At 48.9% G+C, this 12,693-nt stretch overlaps 4 protein-coding genes across 4 annotated transcripts; 2 read left to right on the top strand and 2 right to left on the bottom strand.

The window, feature by feature from the left end:
• Window positions 1-32: 32 nt before the first annotated feature.
• Window positions 33-4,051, bottom strand: N7489_002879 (DNA repair protein SMC6; the record flags this gene model as incomplete). Its single annotated transcript, XM_056708634.1, has 12 exons — window positions 33-179; window positions 227-275; window positions 334-476; window positions 536-694; window positions 779-881; window positions 933-1,589; window positions 1,640-1,905; window positions 1,956-2,049; window positions 2,102-2,661; window positions 2,712-2,939; window positions 2,986-3,921; window positions 3,968-4,051. The coding sequence occupies 12 exons, from the start codon at window positions 4,049-4,051 to the stop codon at window positions 33-35; spliced, it is 3,426 nt and encodes a 1,141-aa protein (XP_056572936.1).
• Window positions 4,052-4,591: 540 nt separating this feature from the next.
• On the bottom strand, window positions 4,592-6,163 carry N7489_002878 (uncharacterized protein; the record flags this gene model as incomplete). Its single annotated transcript, XM_056708633.1, has 1 exon — window positions 4,592-6,163. One exon carries the CDS (start codon window positions 6,161-6,163, stop codon window positions 4,592-4,594), a length of 1,572 nt encoding a protein of 523 aa, XP_056572935.1.
• A 795-nt stretch (window positions 6,164-6,958) lies between these two features.
• Window positions 6,959-9,900, top strand: orlA (putative alpha,alpha-trehalose-phosphate synthase subunit Tps2; the record flags this gene model as incomplete). The annotated part of the gene is made up of 3 exons (XM_056708632.1): window positions 6,959-7,366; window positions 7,422-9,678; window positions 9,734-9,900. 3 exons carry the CDS (start codon window positions 6,959-6,961, stop codon window positions 9,898-9,900), a joined length of 2,832 nt encoding a protein of 943 aa, XP_056572934.1.
• A 950-nt stretch (window positions 9,901-10,850) lies between these two features.
• N7489_002876 (putative MFS monocarboxylate transporter) lies at window positions 10,851-12,269 on the top strand (the record flags this gene model as incomplete). The annotated part of the gene is made up of 1 exon (XM_056708631.1): window positions 10,851-12,269. The coding sequence occupies one exon, from the start codon at window positions 10,851-10,853 to the stop codon at window positions 12,267-12,269; it is 1,419 nt and encodes a 472-aa protein (XP_056572933.1).
• Between the last annotated feature and the right edge of the window lie 424 nt (window positions 12,270-12,693).

Below are 12,693 nucleotides of genomic sequence, written 5' to 3'. Positions count from 1 at the left end.
TTTCGCTGCAAATAAGATTAACCAACGGAGTTTCAGCGTCGGAAGCTTAGTGTCGTTTGCCCACGCTCTGGCTCTGCCAATTCCTTCACTTTGACATCTGCAGAAATGGTGATATCGGTCTTGCTACCAGGCGTGATCAGAATGAACTGTCGTCCGATAGATCTTCTGGCGGCAACCATCTAGAACAGTCAGCAAATATTCCATAGGAAGGAGAAGTGGCACTTACAAGCATGTCAATCGCCATCTTTCGGTTGATATGATCCATATACACATCACTTTTTTTCAAAGTCAGCATTGTAACAATTAACAAATTCAAATATGAAGAGAACTTACAATTCATCAAGACAACGGATTGGAGATCCCATAGCTTCCCAGAGAGACAACAACAGACAAACTTGCGAGAATGACTTTTCTCCACCGGACAATGTCTTCGCACCTCTTCCGGTGCTATCATCTTTGGTGATATCGGGTTCAACCTAGACAGTAGTCAGCATTGACCGGTCCATTTCCCTCAGGTTTTGGTGAACAGTCTTACTTGTAAATCCAGAAGTTTGTTGGTATGGTCAGCCAGTAGCCGACCACGGAAACTTCTCTCACTCAAGAGGTAGGTGAATTGAGCTTTGGCTCGAGATGAGATATGGGATCTGAAGATTTCCCATCTCTTCTTACGGTTCTGAAGGGTATCTTTCAGGGCCTAAACAAATGTTAGACCAGGCAAAAACAAACGAAAAACGAAATAAACCATATTTATAAAAAAAAAAAAAAAAAGGGTAATTACCTGACTCAAGGCTGAAAATTGTTCAAGTTGCTGCAAGGCTCGATCATAGGTTGCTGCAGTCCTTGTTGCCTCAGCAGCAATTTCCTCTCGAGAACTTCCCAACCTGTTGACTTGTCAGTTTTTCTGGCAAACGGTAAGCTGCAAAGAGACATACTCCAGGTTGTAACGATCCAGATCACGGCTTAGTTTATCAAGTTTCTTGTCGAGGCTGCCGGGTGTTTCTCCTTCGTCCACAGGAACTCGAGAAGAGACCAAGTTGGCCTTTTCATTGTATTCAATAACCCGTGCTTTCACCACTTCTTTTCTCGCCTCGATTGCAGCCTTGGTCTGTTTATCTTGGTCAATAAGTCGAACAGCCTCGTTCTTCTCGTCAAGGATTTTGGTTTGTTTCGTTTTCACAAGATTTTGCTCGCTTTCGGCAACTTGTAGTTTTTCCCGGAGGGTTCCAAGCTCAGAGTCTTTGGCGGATAGTTCCCGCCGAATTTCTTTGAGAGTCTGCAGCGTGGCTTTCATGGCCGCCTCGCTATCCTTGTATGATCCCTCATTGAGCTGCTTCTCGTCTTCGGCTTCCTTCAATGCTGCCAAAAGGGCATCAATGCGGCCATCCTCGGCGTTCTCTTTGTCCAATGCGTCTCTGAGTCCCTCGGCATGATCTTCCATTCGTTGCATTTGAATTTGCAGATCTTTCTCGGTTCTTACGTGTTGAGCTGATGCCTGTTTACAGGCCTCGACGCGTGACCGGGCAGTTACCAATGACTGTTCGATGTCCTTCTGTTGGCGTTGGAGGTCGGCAATAATGTCACGTTGTGCGCTAGAGCCATTAGCCAATGTCACGGGTTCCAATGAAGAGGGCATACTTACTTGATTTGCAACGCCACGTCGGATTCCATGCGCGGGCCGTCAGTCCACCCCATAACAGGACCCTGACTCGGTTCTCCGGCTCGACTGTATGAAAGATGGAGTCCACGACGTCGATCTTTTGAATCAATAGAGTAGCAACGCTTAACGTTTATTGGTCTTGCACCGTCGAATAGTACAGTGGAGGCTTCGTTTACATCCTCGATCAACAGCATTTGTTCAATCCCATGATTGATGATCAGTTGTCGCCGCACTAATTCGTTGTCGATCTGAAAGGTCAGCGCATTTCATAAATCGTGGAAGGAGTGAAGGTGGCTACCTGAAGTGTTCGTAACACAGTCTTGTATTGGGGGTCTGGTTCATGTGCCGTGGTATCCAAATGGCCACCAGAGCCAATGAAGATTGGACAGTTGCTGTCGGGTCAGGTCAGCTTCAGTTCCAACATGTACCTCCGGTCAAACTCACCACTGAACCCGCCGCATGATATCGAAAAGAAGTTTCATGTCATTTTTGGACGAAACAATGAAGCTAGCAAGCGTGCCACCAAACACTCTTTCCAAAATAGACGACCACTTTGGTTCAAGCAGAGTGACGTGGTGACCAATTGGGCCGACAGGGCGTGACTCCCATGATTGTTCTTGTTGAATGGCTTTGAGGAGTGCAGGCATTCTGGCATGGAAGCCGGATTGTCTCGATCCGCCTTCTCTAGTGAGATTCCGAAGTTGGTTCTCCGCTTGAGCGATCTCGCGTTTTTTCTGTTCAAGCGGACCTTTTGCTTCTGTGAAATCTCTCTCGGCAGCTTCAGCATCTTCCCGTAGGCGAGCGGCACCTTGACGATGCTCTTCGTATTCCCTTTTAGCAGCAGAAGCGTCATTGGCGGCCTGTTCACACTCGGCTTGTTTTCGAGCGTAGCCGCCGTCGCTCGCGTCAGCGAGGCGCTGGTTCTCAGCGTCCACTTTTTGCTGGGTATCCTGAATTGTCGACTCGGCGGCTTTGAGGTATTCCCTAATCTGGCGTTGTTCTGCCTATACAAAACAGTCAGGGAAGGTATATCACGGTGACTGGAAGGACGTACCTGTAGGTCATGCCGGCCGGCCATCTCAGCGTCCAATTTTTCCTTTATTTTATCTCTTTCATCCTGGGCCTCATTCACTGCCACGGCAGCTCGCCAGGAATGCTCACCCGCGGCTGTTTCCTCCGCGGCGACTCCATCAAAGGCAGCATCAAACCGAGTGAGGCGAGACTCGGCCTCAGCAATTTTCCGATCTGCCTCGGCGATTTGTTCGGTGAGTGAGATTTCCATCTGTCTTGTCAGCCAATTATCAGAGATGCGGTAAGGTGGGACTAACTCTTTCTTGCTCTTCAACTTGAGCCCAAGCCATTTGGCCTCGGATATTTCTGATCCGTCTTCGCAGAGAATCGTGCTGGTCGGAAATCTCGAGCTTTTTCTTGGCCAATTCCTTGCGGTTTTGGAGGACCTGTACATCTTGGGTCGATGTTCGGAGCTTCTCCTCAATTGAGTCAAGGGATTCCTCCACTAGTCGGTAATCGTTATCAAGCTGTTCCAACTGGACGCCTTTGACGAAGAATTTGTATTTCTCAGCTGGGCTTGATGTACTCAAGAACTGACGGGCCATATCTTGAGAAAGTACGTTCATAGGGTTTTCGATCTGTAGCGAAAAGTAGTCCGTGATAGCATCTAGGTCGCCCTTTTTAGTCGAGACGATGCGTCCATTCTCTGACTTGACCTTGAACCCGCTGGTGCCGCTTCGGGAGAAATGACGCTCGACAATAATGGTTTTCCCAAAATCGTCTGCCAAATAGGCACCGTCGCCTTGGTTCTTGATGCGAACGATGATTGTGCTATTCTCCTTGCCCTCCTTGATAAAACTTTTAAGGCTTTGGCCACGATTTGTCGCAGAGGCTTTGCCACCTAGACAAAGGGTGATCGCTGTCAGGATCGCACTCTTGCCGCTGCCGTTCTTTCCAACGATAAAGTTGATCAGAGGTCCCAGCTCAACGTAAAAGTGATCATGACACATGAAATTGTAGCACTCAACACGTTCGAGAATTCCATGTTCGGCGGGTACGTTGGCCTCGTCTATTAGATGCGAGTATTTTTCTTGTATGATCTGGGTCTGGCGGAGCTCTAGCTCGTCTTCGTCGTCGAGTAGCGCATCGTCGTTGACGGCTAGAAGTGAATCAGCGACGTTGGTAACAGCGCTGGAAGAGGTTGGATATTCCGAGTCCGTTGAGCTCTCTGAATTTGTCCTCTGTCGTTTCCTCTGTGACTGTTAGCTCAGCTTAAACTCATATTTGCTGGAATCGTACTGAAGAACTCATGACTGGCTGGTCGGACCCATCGCTTTCCTCGTCGGAGTCCGTAGGCGTCTGCACGCGCTTGCGGGATGGCATTTGGACAAATAGTTATCAGCCAAAGCCAGCGGCTAGCATAGCGAGCAGGCTCGTCAATCTTAGCTGATTGTCGCGGTTTTCGGCCACAAAAGACCCCCACGAACTGATAGTCCCGAGGTCGCGTCGCGTCCGCGTCCGATAGTCTTAGTAATCAAATGGGCACGGGGGCCTGGGCAACCTTGGAAGTGCCCTTAAGACACTTAAAGGCACCTGAGTACTCTCAAGTGAAAATGTAGCCTACAGCGTTGTTTTTGGGTTTTGGTGTTGAATTAGTGAGAAAGAAGAAACTGACAGAGAATTCCCAGAATTGAAATGATCTTGCTTTATGATAGGGATCGAGGGGGACGACGACATCAACTGTTTCTTTGTTCAGTGATCACAAAGAGAATCCGACGCCAAAATTATAGACGAGTACAAATATGCGAGTACGTATTTACGTATTGCCTCGAACGATTACTACATGTTCCGATAAGACGTAGATGGGTATCTTAGTTGGATTAATAGCTGATCGCTTGATCTACCGCTAGATTACACCTTCAACTAGAGGTACGCGAGTTGATTGCGCACCTTCTCTAGGGTATCAAAATTAGCCTGTAGAGTAGTGGCAAGGACACTTGGGGTCTTGATGTTGCCGTCGTTTGCCCATTCATCACACGAGTGACAAAGCTGCTGATGCGCAGCTGCAAATGCACTCTGTAACTCAGAAGTCCGAGTACACGACCGGCCTAGATCATTCATGTAATGAGTAGGGTCTTGTATGCATAATCGTTGCGCAACCAAAAAATTCCGCTTCGCCGCAGCAGTCCGCTTGGCGCTGATCAGAGAACGCTGGCCGCGCTGATGGGCAGGTTCATCAGCATTGAAAGCTACAGGTAACATGTCTGCGCTGAAAAGTCCCGGGGGATCCACGGCGATGCCGACAGACTGGAGGTCAATCTGAGTGCCGTAGAACTGCAGAAGGGCAAGGAACTGTTCGCCCAAGTTATTAGGCCCGGGAAACCGGCCATGGTTCATCTTCAGGAATGCCACGATGAGCATGGCTAGCGCATCAGGTCCAATGCTCGCCTGCGGTGAGCCAAAGAGACCACGTGCCTCTAGCAATGTGCGTGTTACTGCGTACAGAGGTCGTAGGGCAGGATATTCGGCCTGATAATCTTGCAGATACTCCGTGATGGCAGGGATACCCTCGCCACAATAGAATTGTAGCAGCAGCCCAGTCGGCCGGTGGCGAGCGGATAGTGAAGGGTTTCGCTTGTCAGATAGTTTGACATGGTCGCTGAATGTATCGGTGTGCTGTAGAGCTCTTTGAACTTGACGCAGAAGGCGGATGTGGGCATCTTGGATCTGAGGCCGCGTGGGGCTCGGTCTTCGATCACGCTCTAGTGATCTAGGAAGGTCTTCATATGGTAGTATAAAGTCAAGATCCGAGTGTGCTAGTACAAGGCCCGTGCAATGCGATCCAATGACTCTTGGAGCATGTGGGACCACTGCTTTGAGAAGTGAGGCTACCTCCATCCTAAGCTTCTCTATGCGAGATTGTTCCTGAGCTCTTGGGGTCAGGTATTGATCCAATGCTCGAATTTCGGCATCCAGAGTGATCTCGGCATTGGCGCGAGGCAGCTCCAAATCTCTCAGCCATGGACTCTGTGCCGGACGACCTGTTCCTGCAGGTTGAATCGCATCTTCTCCATATTGATTATTGAGTGATTGGTGAGATGATATATCCACATGACTTTTGCGTTTTTTCTGGCGTTTTCTGGATGCCGGATCAGGAGTATCAGGGGAATATTCCGAGTCCGGTAGGGCTGGTTCCGCAGGTGGTTGGTAGCCGGCGCGACTCTCAGGTGGGATCTCAGGCCGCCAGAGTCCCGGGGGATCTTCAATGGGGTAAATTTTGCGGATCAAACGAGATCGATTTGCGGACCGATGGGCCTCTAGGGTCTTCCGGAGGCTGTTGGCAAAGACATCGGGAGTCTTGGCTGCCGCAACAGAGCTATGGAATGGGCGAAAGAGGTGAGAGGGACGGATGCGTAAAGGTAGGCTCAAAATCTGCATAACAGTATTAGGGCATTTAAAGAGAGTAAAGGAGGACACCGGAGTGGATGTCACCATGCCGAGGATGCATGCAGCTTTCCAAGATTATTTCGCTCGACTTTATTCAAATATTGCATGCCTCAGGCAGAAACAGCCATGTGACTCAATTGTATTTGCAGTTTTAACCAGTTCGGTTCAAATGTTTCTTTAAATATCTACATCGATGTATATAGAATGATGTTCTACCTGTACCTGAGTACATTCAGAGTCCAAATACTTTGATATAGGTCAAAGAATACATAGAAGTACCTTAACAACTTACAACATACAATATACAGTATACAGTATAGAAAGGAAAAAGAAATGCATACATGACGTAGCACTGAGGAAATATCCACAAATTCCCCTCCATACTCTCTCTATCTTCTTAAACCAGTTTCTATATTAATATTACCCATTTGAATTTGTGAATTCGAAAAAGATCTTTAAGGTGGTCTAATCGGCTTCCAGGTCATTCCCTTCGATAACTCTCGATAAGACTTCACCGCTTGCCCCTCCATCCTTACTATTTCCTGTTCCTCCTTTTCTTTACATATAGTCTGTCTGTTTTCGATTTGATTATCTTTCTTACACAGTCCATGGCTTTCTTGCGATAGTCTATTTTCCCCCGGATCTTGCTTCTCGACTCAGTCCTAACCCCCCGAGGTATGTACTCTTGTACCATCTTCCCCCATTCCCAACTCACCGACGTCAAGATTTCCCCGGACCTTGGTGCATGTGACAATTGTAGCCTAACTCTCGCAGGCTAATTGCAACACGTCGGATCTCATCCTCAATCTTCCCATCCATATAAGTGCTGCTCGGCTGCTCGTCATGTCCCAACCAGAGAGCCCCGCGCAGGTTCCCGATGACCAGCCAAACCCTGTCCTCGTTGGGCCTGGATTAAGGGCCCTCAAGAATGAAGCATACATCCAAGCGACCAATTCGACACCTGGTCTGGAGAAGATGTCAAGCGAGGCCCCTTCATACTTTGACGGTCTCCCCGGGGCCAAGGCCGTAACCACCGACCCGTCTGAGACCAAGTCCCAGCCGGTGCAGACTGCAGGGAGAGGCTCATCCGGCATGGATCTGTTGCGCCGCTTAAGCTTGACCTCAGACTCTCCCATGTCCCCTGAGACTGATCCACGCGTACAACACCCAGGACTTCGTTTGAGTGGCCGCCTCATCAGCGCCGCTTTCTGCATACCATACAAGCTCAACTTCCAATCGGGATCAGACTGGGTATGTGCATGGTTCTATTTATTCTAGGAGATCGTATTGGCTGACCGGATAACAGACGCTCAAGTCGCGCTCTGGTACTTCAGCGCTGTTCGATTCATTTGCACATCTCGCCTCGGATGAGACTTCTTGGTCACACACGTTGGTAGGCTGGACCGGGGAGGTCGAGCCTGCTGTGGACATGAAATCAACCTTGCAGCAAATACATCCCAATTCTGCAGTCAAGGCACCCCTAACTCCCAGTAACCTTGTTGCTAACCAACAGTTGAACAAGGCTGCTGCGCCTGTTCCGGTGGATGGAACCAAGAAGCCACCCGCACATCCATTGGTGGAGGGAATTAGTGTCACCCAACGGGACCGAGAACGACTCGATGAACAATTGAGCTCGGGTCGTCATGGTCGGGTATTGCCTGTGTGGTTGTCGGATGCATCAGAAGAACCAGAAGAGACTATTCTGCTGAAGGATCAAGGGAGATGGCGCCGTTACGCCGAACGTGAGCTATACCCTCTACTACACTATAAACAACATGGCCCGACAGATGGCCGGTCTGAGCGACGGTGGTGGGCCGACTATGTGCGCCTGAACCAGTTGTTTGCGGATCGCATCGTGGAGGAATATCAAGCAGGAGACGTGGTCTGGGTTCATGATTATCATTTGTTCCTTCTGCCCAGTCTGCTGCGGCAACGTATCCCGAATATCTACGTGGGATTCTTCTTACACTCGCCCTTTCCCAGCAGCGAATTTGTCCGGTGTCTTGCGAAGCGTAAGGAGATCCTAGAGGGAGTCCTGGGTGCCAACATGATCGGATTCCAAACATTCTCCTATTCTCGACACTTTACCTCGTGCTGCACGCGGGTTTTGGGCTTTGAGTCTAACTCTGCTGGGGTTGATGCCTACGGGGCCCATGTTGCAGTGGATGTCTTCCCTATTGGAATCGACGCACGTTCGATTCAAAAAGCCGCCTTTGGGGCTCCCGATATTGAGAAGACCGTGTTGGGTATTCGCAAACTCTATGCTGGAAAGAAAATCATCGTCGGCCGCGACCGGCTGGACAGTGTTCGCGGCGTCGCGCAGAAGCTGCAGGCATTCGAAATTTTCCTGGAGCGCTACCCGGAATGGCGTGACAAAGTTGTCCTCATCCAGGTGACGAGTCCAACTAGCGTGGAAGAAGAGAAGGAAGACCCAGACAACAAGATCGCTGGCCAAATATCCAACTTGGTTTCGACCATCAATGGAAGATTTGGCTCTTTGAGTTTCTCGCCCGTCCAGTACTATCCGCAATATTTGTCCCCGCGCGAGTACTTCGCTCTGCTGCGTGTAGCCGATGTCGGACTAATCACTACGGTGCGAGATGGCATGAACACAACGAGTCTGGAATATATTGTCTGTCAGCAGACCAACCACAGCCCTTTAATTCTTTCTGAATTCTCCGGTACTGCGGGCACCCTGCCCAGTGCCATCCACATCAACCCGTGGGATATGGTTGGAGTGGCTGGAGCGATCAATCAAGCATTGAATATGCCAGACGAGCAGCGAAAAGAGCAACACCTCAAGCTATACAAGCATGTGGTGACCAACACAGTTTCTATGTGGTCCAGGCAGTACCTCAATCGCCTACTGACCAACCTTTCATCCTTTGACCAATCGGTCGCTACGCCTGCACTCGATCGTGCAAAACTAATGAAGCAGTACCGCAAGGCTCGCCGACGGCTGTTCATGTTCGACTACGATGGCACATTGACGCCAATCGTCAAGGATCCCCAGGCGGCCATTCCTTCAGATCGGGTACTCCGTACTCTGAAGAGCCTATCAGCCGACCCACGAAATGCCGTGTGGATCATCAGTGGACGCGATCAGGCTTTCCTGGACGAGTGGATGGGCCATATCCCAGAACTTGGGCTGAGTGCCGAGCACGGTTGTTTTATCCGAAAGCCCGGATCTGAGGATTGGGAGAATCTGGCGGAGAGAAGCAATATGGGATGGCAGAAGGAAGTAGTTGAAGTTTTCCAACATTACACGGAGCGAACCCAGGGTTCGTTCATTGAACGGAAACGGGTAGCATTAACCTGGCACTATCGTCGCGCAGACCCAGAGTACGGTGCGTTCCAGGCTCGCGAGTGTCGAAAGACCTTGGAGGACTCTGTCGCCAAACGGTGGGATGTGGAAGTAATGGCAGGTAAAGCCAATCTAGAGGTCCGACCGACCTTTGTGAACAAGGGGTTTATCGCCACGCGGTTGGTCGACGAATATGGCACGGCCCCAGGGAAGGCACCGGAGTTCATCCTATGCTTGGGTGACGACTTCACCGATGAAGGTAAAGAGTGATCACCATCATTCATGCTGGAACTGTGAATTAACGTACAACTTAGATATGTTCCGAGCCCTCAAGAAGTTTGATCTGCCACGCGACCACGTTTACTCAGTGACAGTGGGTGCCAGCTCAAAGCAAACTGACGCCAGCTGGCACTTATTGGAACCGGCCGACGTTATTGGATCAATTCAGATGCTTTTTAGCAGCGCCAACCAAGATCACTGAGACTTAAACAACACTTGGGACCGACCAGCCCATGATTACCCGCCACAGCCAAGTATAGGAATTCTAGCTTGGCATCTGTTTCAGATTTGGCATGTCAGAATTTATCACCACACGGGTCTTGGAGATGGTTTGGTCTATTACTAGTAGAGGGGCCATTCGTCTCATATTAAGACAAGCGCGCACTGTTTTAAGGGTTTTTATACAAGCATTACCCTCCATTGTTTTAGCTTGCTTGACTCCAGTTTATGCTCCCCCTTACCCCATAAGACAGGTCCTTTGCCATCGAAGGTTTCGTATAGACTCACGTGTATGTACATGTTAGAAAGTTATTGAATTTTCCGCGTTACAATTGTCCAAGATGTACAAGATACATGTAGACATATATATGTACGTAGGTACATGTACTGTGGCTATCCGAGACAGCCGTTTTTGCGGGGACCCCGGGATTGCGCCATCTCGAGTGTGGGGTTTGATATAAGATATATAGTACATATATATACCTAGGTAGATATAAGGTAGGTATTAGAGGTTATATAGCTTGGAAAACGAGTTAAAGAGAGTATAAAGATGGGAAATTGGATATATGACAACCCTATATAGTTACTCTATCTACCTAGGTAGGTACCTTTGTAGTTATACTCTACTACAAGACCAAGACATAATTAAACCACGAGACTAATGAAATCATCAAATCACAAATATGCAAAATATAATATACAAGACAACCATAGACACGTAAAAAGGAAGACACCTGCATGCTCACTCGGAAGTGGACCCATCTGTCATCGGAAGGCGGCCATCTCTGCGAATAGACCATCGGAAGGATCTCCGTAATGAATTTTCTTTTCCCATTTAGTTTGACTCATTTGAAAAGAGTATCTTGTTTATTTTTAGAGCTCTGCACTTGGACGCATCAAAAAGAGGCAGATGAACTCTTGTCAACTTCTAATATGGCCTCCAAGATCTCCAAACCCTCCAGTATGATTGAAGAACATGGCCAAGATCAAACCGAAAAGAACGAGAGCGTAGATCAAAGCCATACTCGCCATTCCTCAGACGAAGAGTCAACCATTGGCCATCAACCCAACCTTTCTCACATCCCCACCAACACCAGCGCTTTGAACCGTACACTATCGGCAGTGCGCACTCGGGAATCTGGCAAAGATCTCGGTCCTCCTCCGGACGGTGGATTTCAGGCTTGGTCGCAGGTCGCTCTCGCGCATTTCGTCATCTTCAATACATGGGGTTACATCAATAGCTTCGGCGTCTTCCAGACATACTATTCCCAGACACTGGGACATCCACCATCAGATATCTCCTGGGTCGGGAGTATCCAGATCTTTTTGTTGTTTTTTATTGGCACTTTCTCCGGCAGGGCTACCGATGCCGGCTATTTCACATTTACTCTGGCCTGTGGTGCTATCTTGGAATGCTTCAGTATCTTTATGACCTCGCTCTGCACAAAGTACTGGCAGCTATTCCTAGCACAGGGTATTGGCCAAGGAATTGGGTGTGGACTCATGTTCTGCCCAACTTTGGCTTTGGTCTCGACTTATTTCGCCAAGAACCGTGGCATCGCTATTGGGATCGTTGCGTCGGGTTCCGCGACGGGGGGTCTGGTTTTCCCGGCTGTTATCATGAAGATGTTACCGCAAGTCGGATATGGGTGGACAATGCGCACGCTCGGCTTTATCTCGGTAGCAACGCTGACTCCCTGTGTCCTGTTCCTCAAGCAGCGTCTTCCTCCACGCAAGACTGGTCCAATTGTTGAGTGGGCTGCCTTCACCGAGCTGCCTTACTTGCTGTTTGCAATTGGCATGTTCATGAACTTCTGGGGCCTATATGTTGGCTTTTTCTACATCGGCAGCTTCAGTCGTAACATCATCGGCGTGTCAAATGATCGATCCATTGATTTGCTCCTGGTAATGAATGGAGTCGGATTGATCGGGCGGTTGGTCCCTAACCTGCTTGCTGATCAGTTCACCGGTCCTCTCAACCTGTTGATTCCGTTCAGTTTCGCGACGGCCTTGGTTGGCTACTGCTGGGCGGCGGTTAACGGTATGTCCGGACTGTGGACATTTGCCGCATTTTATGGCCTCTTTGCTGCAGGTATTCAATCGTTGTTCCCAGCCACCCTCAGCACCCTCACTACTGATATGAAGAAGATCGGTGTCCGCATGGGTATGGTGCTCAGCGTGGTAGCAGTGGCGGCCCTTATAGGGTCTCCTATTGCCGGTGAGCTAGTTGTTCGCGGTAATGGCAACTACCTGTATGCGCAAATGTTCATGGGATCTGCGATCCTACTTGGTGGATTGACATTAATTGGAGCCCGAGTGACCAAGGTGGGCACAGGTCTGACTCGAGTTTGAGAAATAGGATATTATAAGATGTTATGTACTTAGTCAGGAATAGATATAATGATAATGAATGTCCTAGCTACCTAGGCCTAGGTAGGTATATATATTGGATGGATGTTGTATGTCTTAACAAATCAACGAGTTGTGGTTTGACGAGAAGAAAATGTCCCCACATGTGATTTAATGCCTTGACTCGTGACTCTTGAACTTCTCATCTTTCTCACATTTCAAGTCTTTGGCAAAATATTTTGAATTCTCCAGGTAGGTTGTGTTCATTTTTGACATTCTATGAGAAACTGTGAAGCGACACCCCACCTTTGCCCCTCCATTGTGTGCGAAACTCCCATCCCCGCTAACTCGTTTCTCGATATAGAGATATAGAGATATACATTACTTGAGCCTCGTTTCAAAGTTCCCACGTATTTTCTACATATCA

The sequence above is a fragment of the Penicillium chrysogenum genome, assembly GCF_028827035.1.
Source record: "Penicillium chrysogenum strain IBT 35668 chromosome Unknown utg000001l_segment0_segment0, whole genome shotgun sequence".
Taxonomy (NCBI): Eukaryota; Fungi; Ascomycota; class Eurotiomycetes; order Eurotiales; family Aspergillaceae; genus Penicillium; species Penicillium chrysogenum.
Note: the sequence above shows the minus strand (reverse complement) of the source record. Positions and strands in the feature narration are given on the sequence as shown.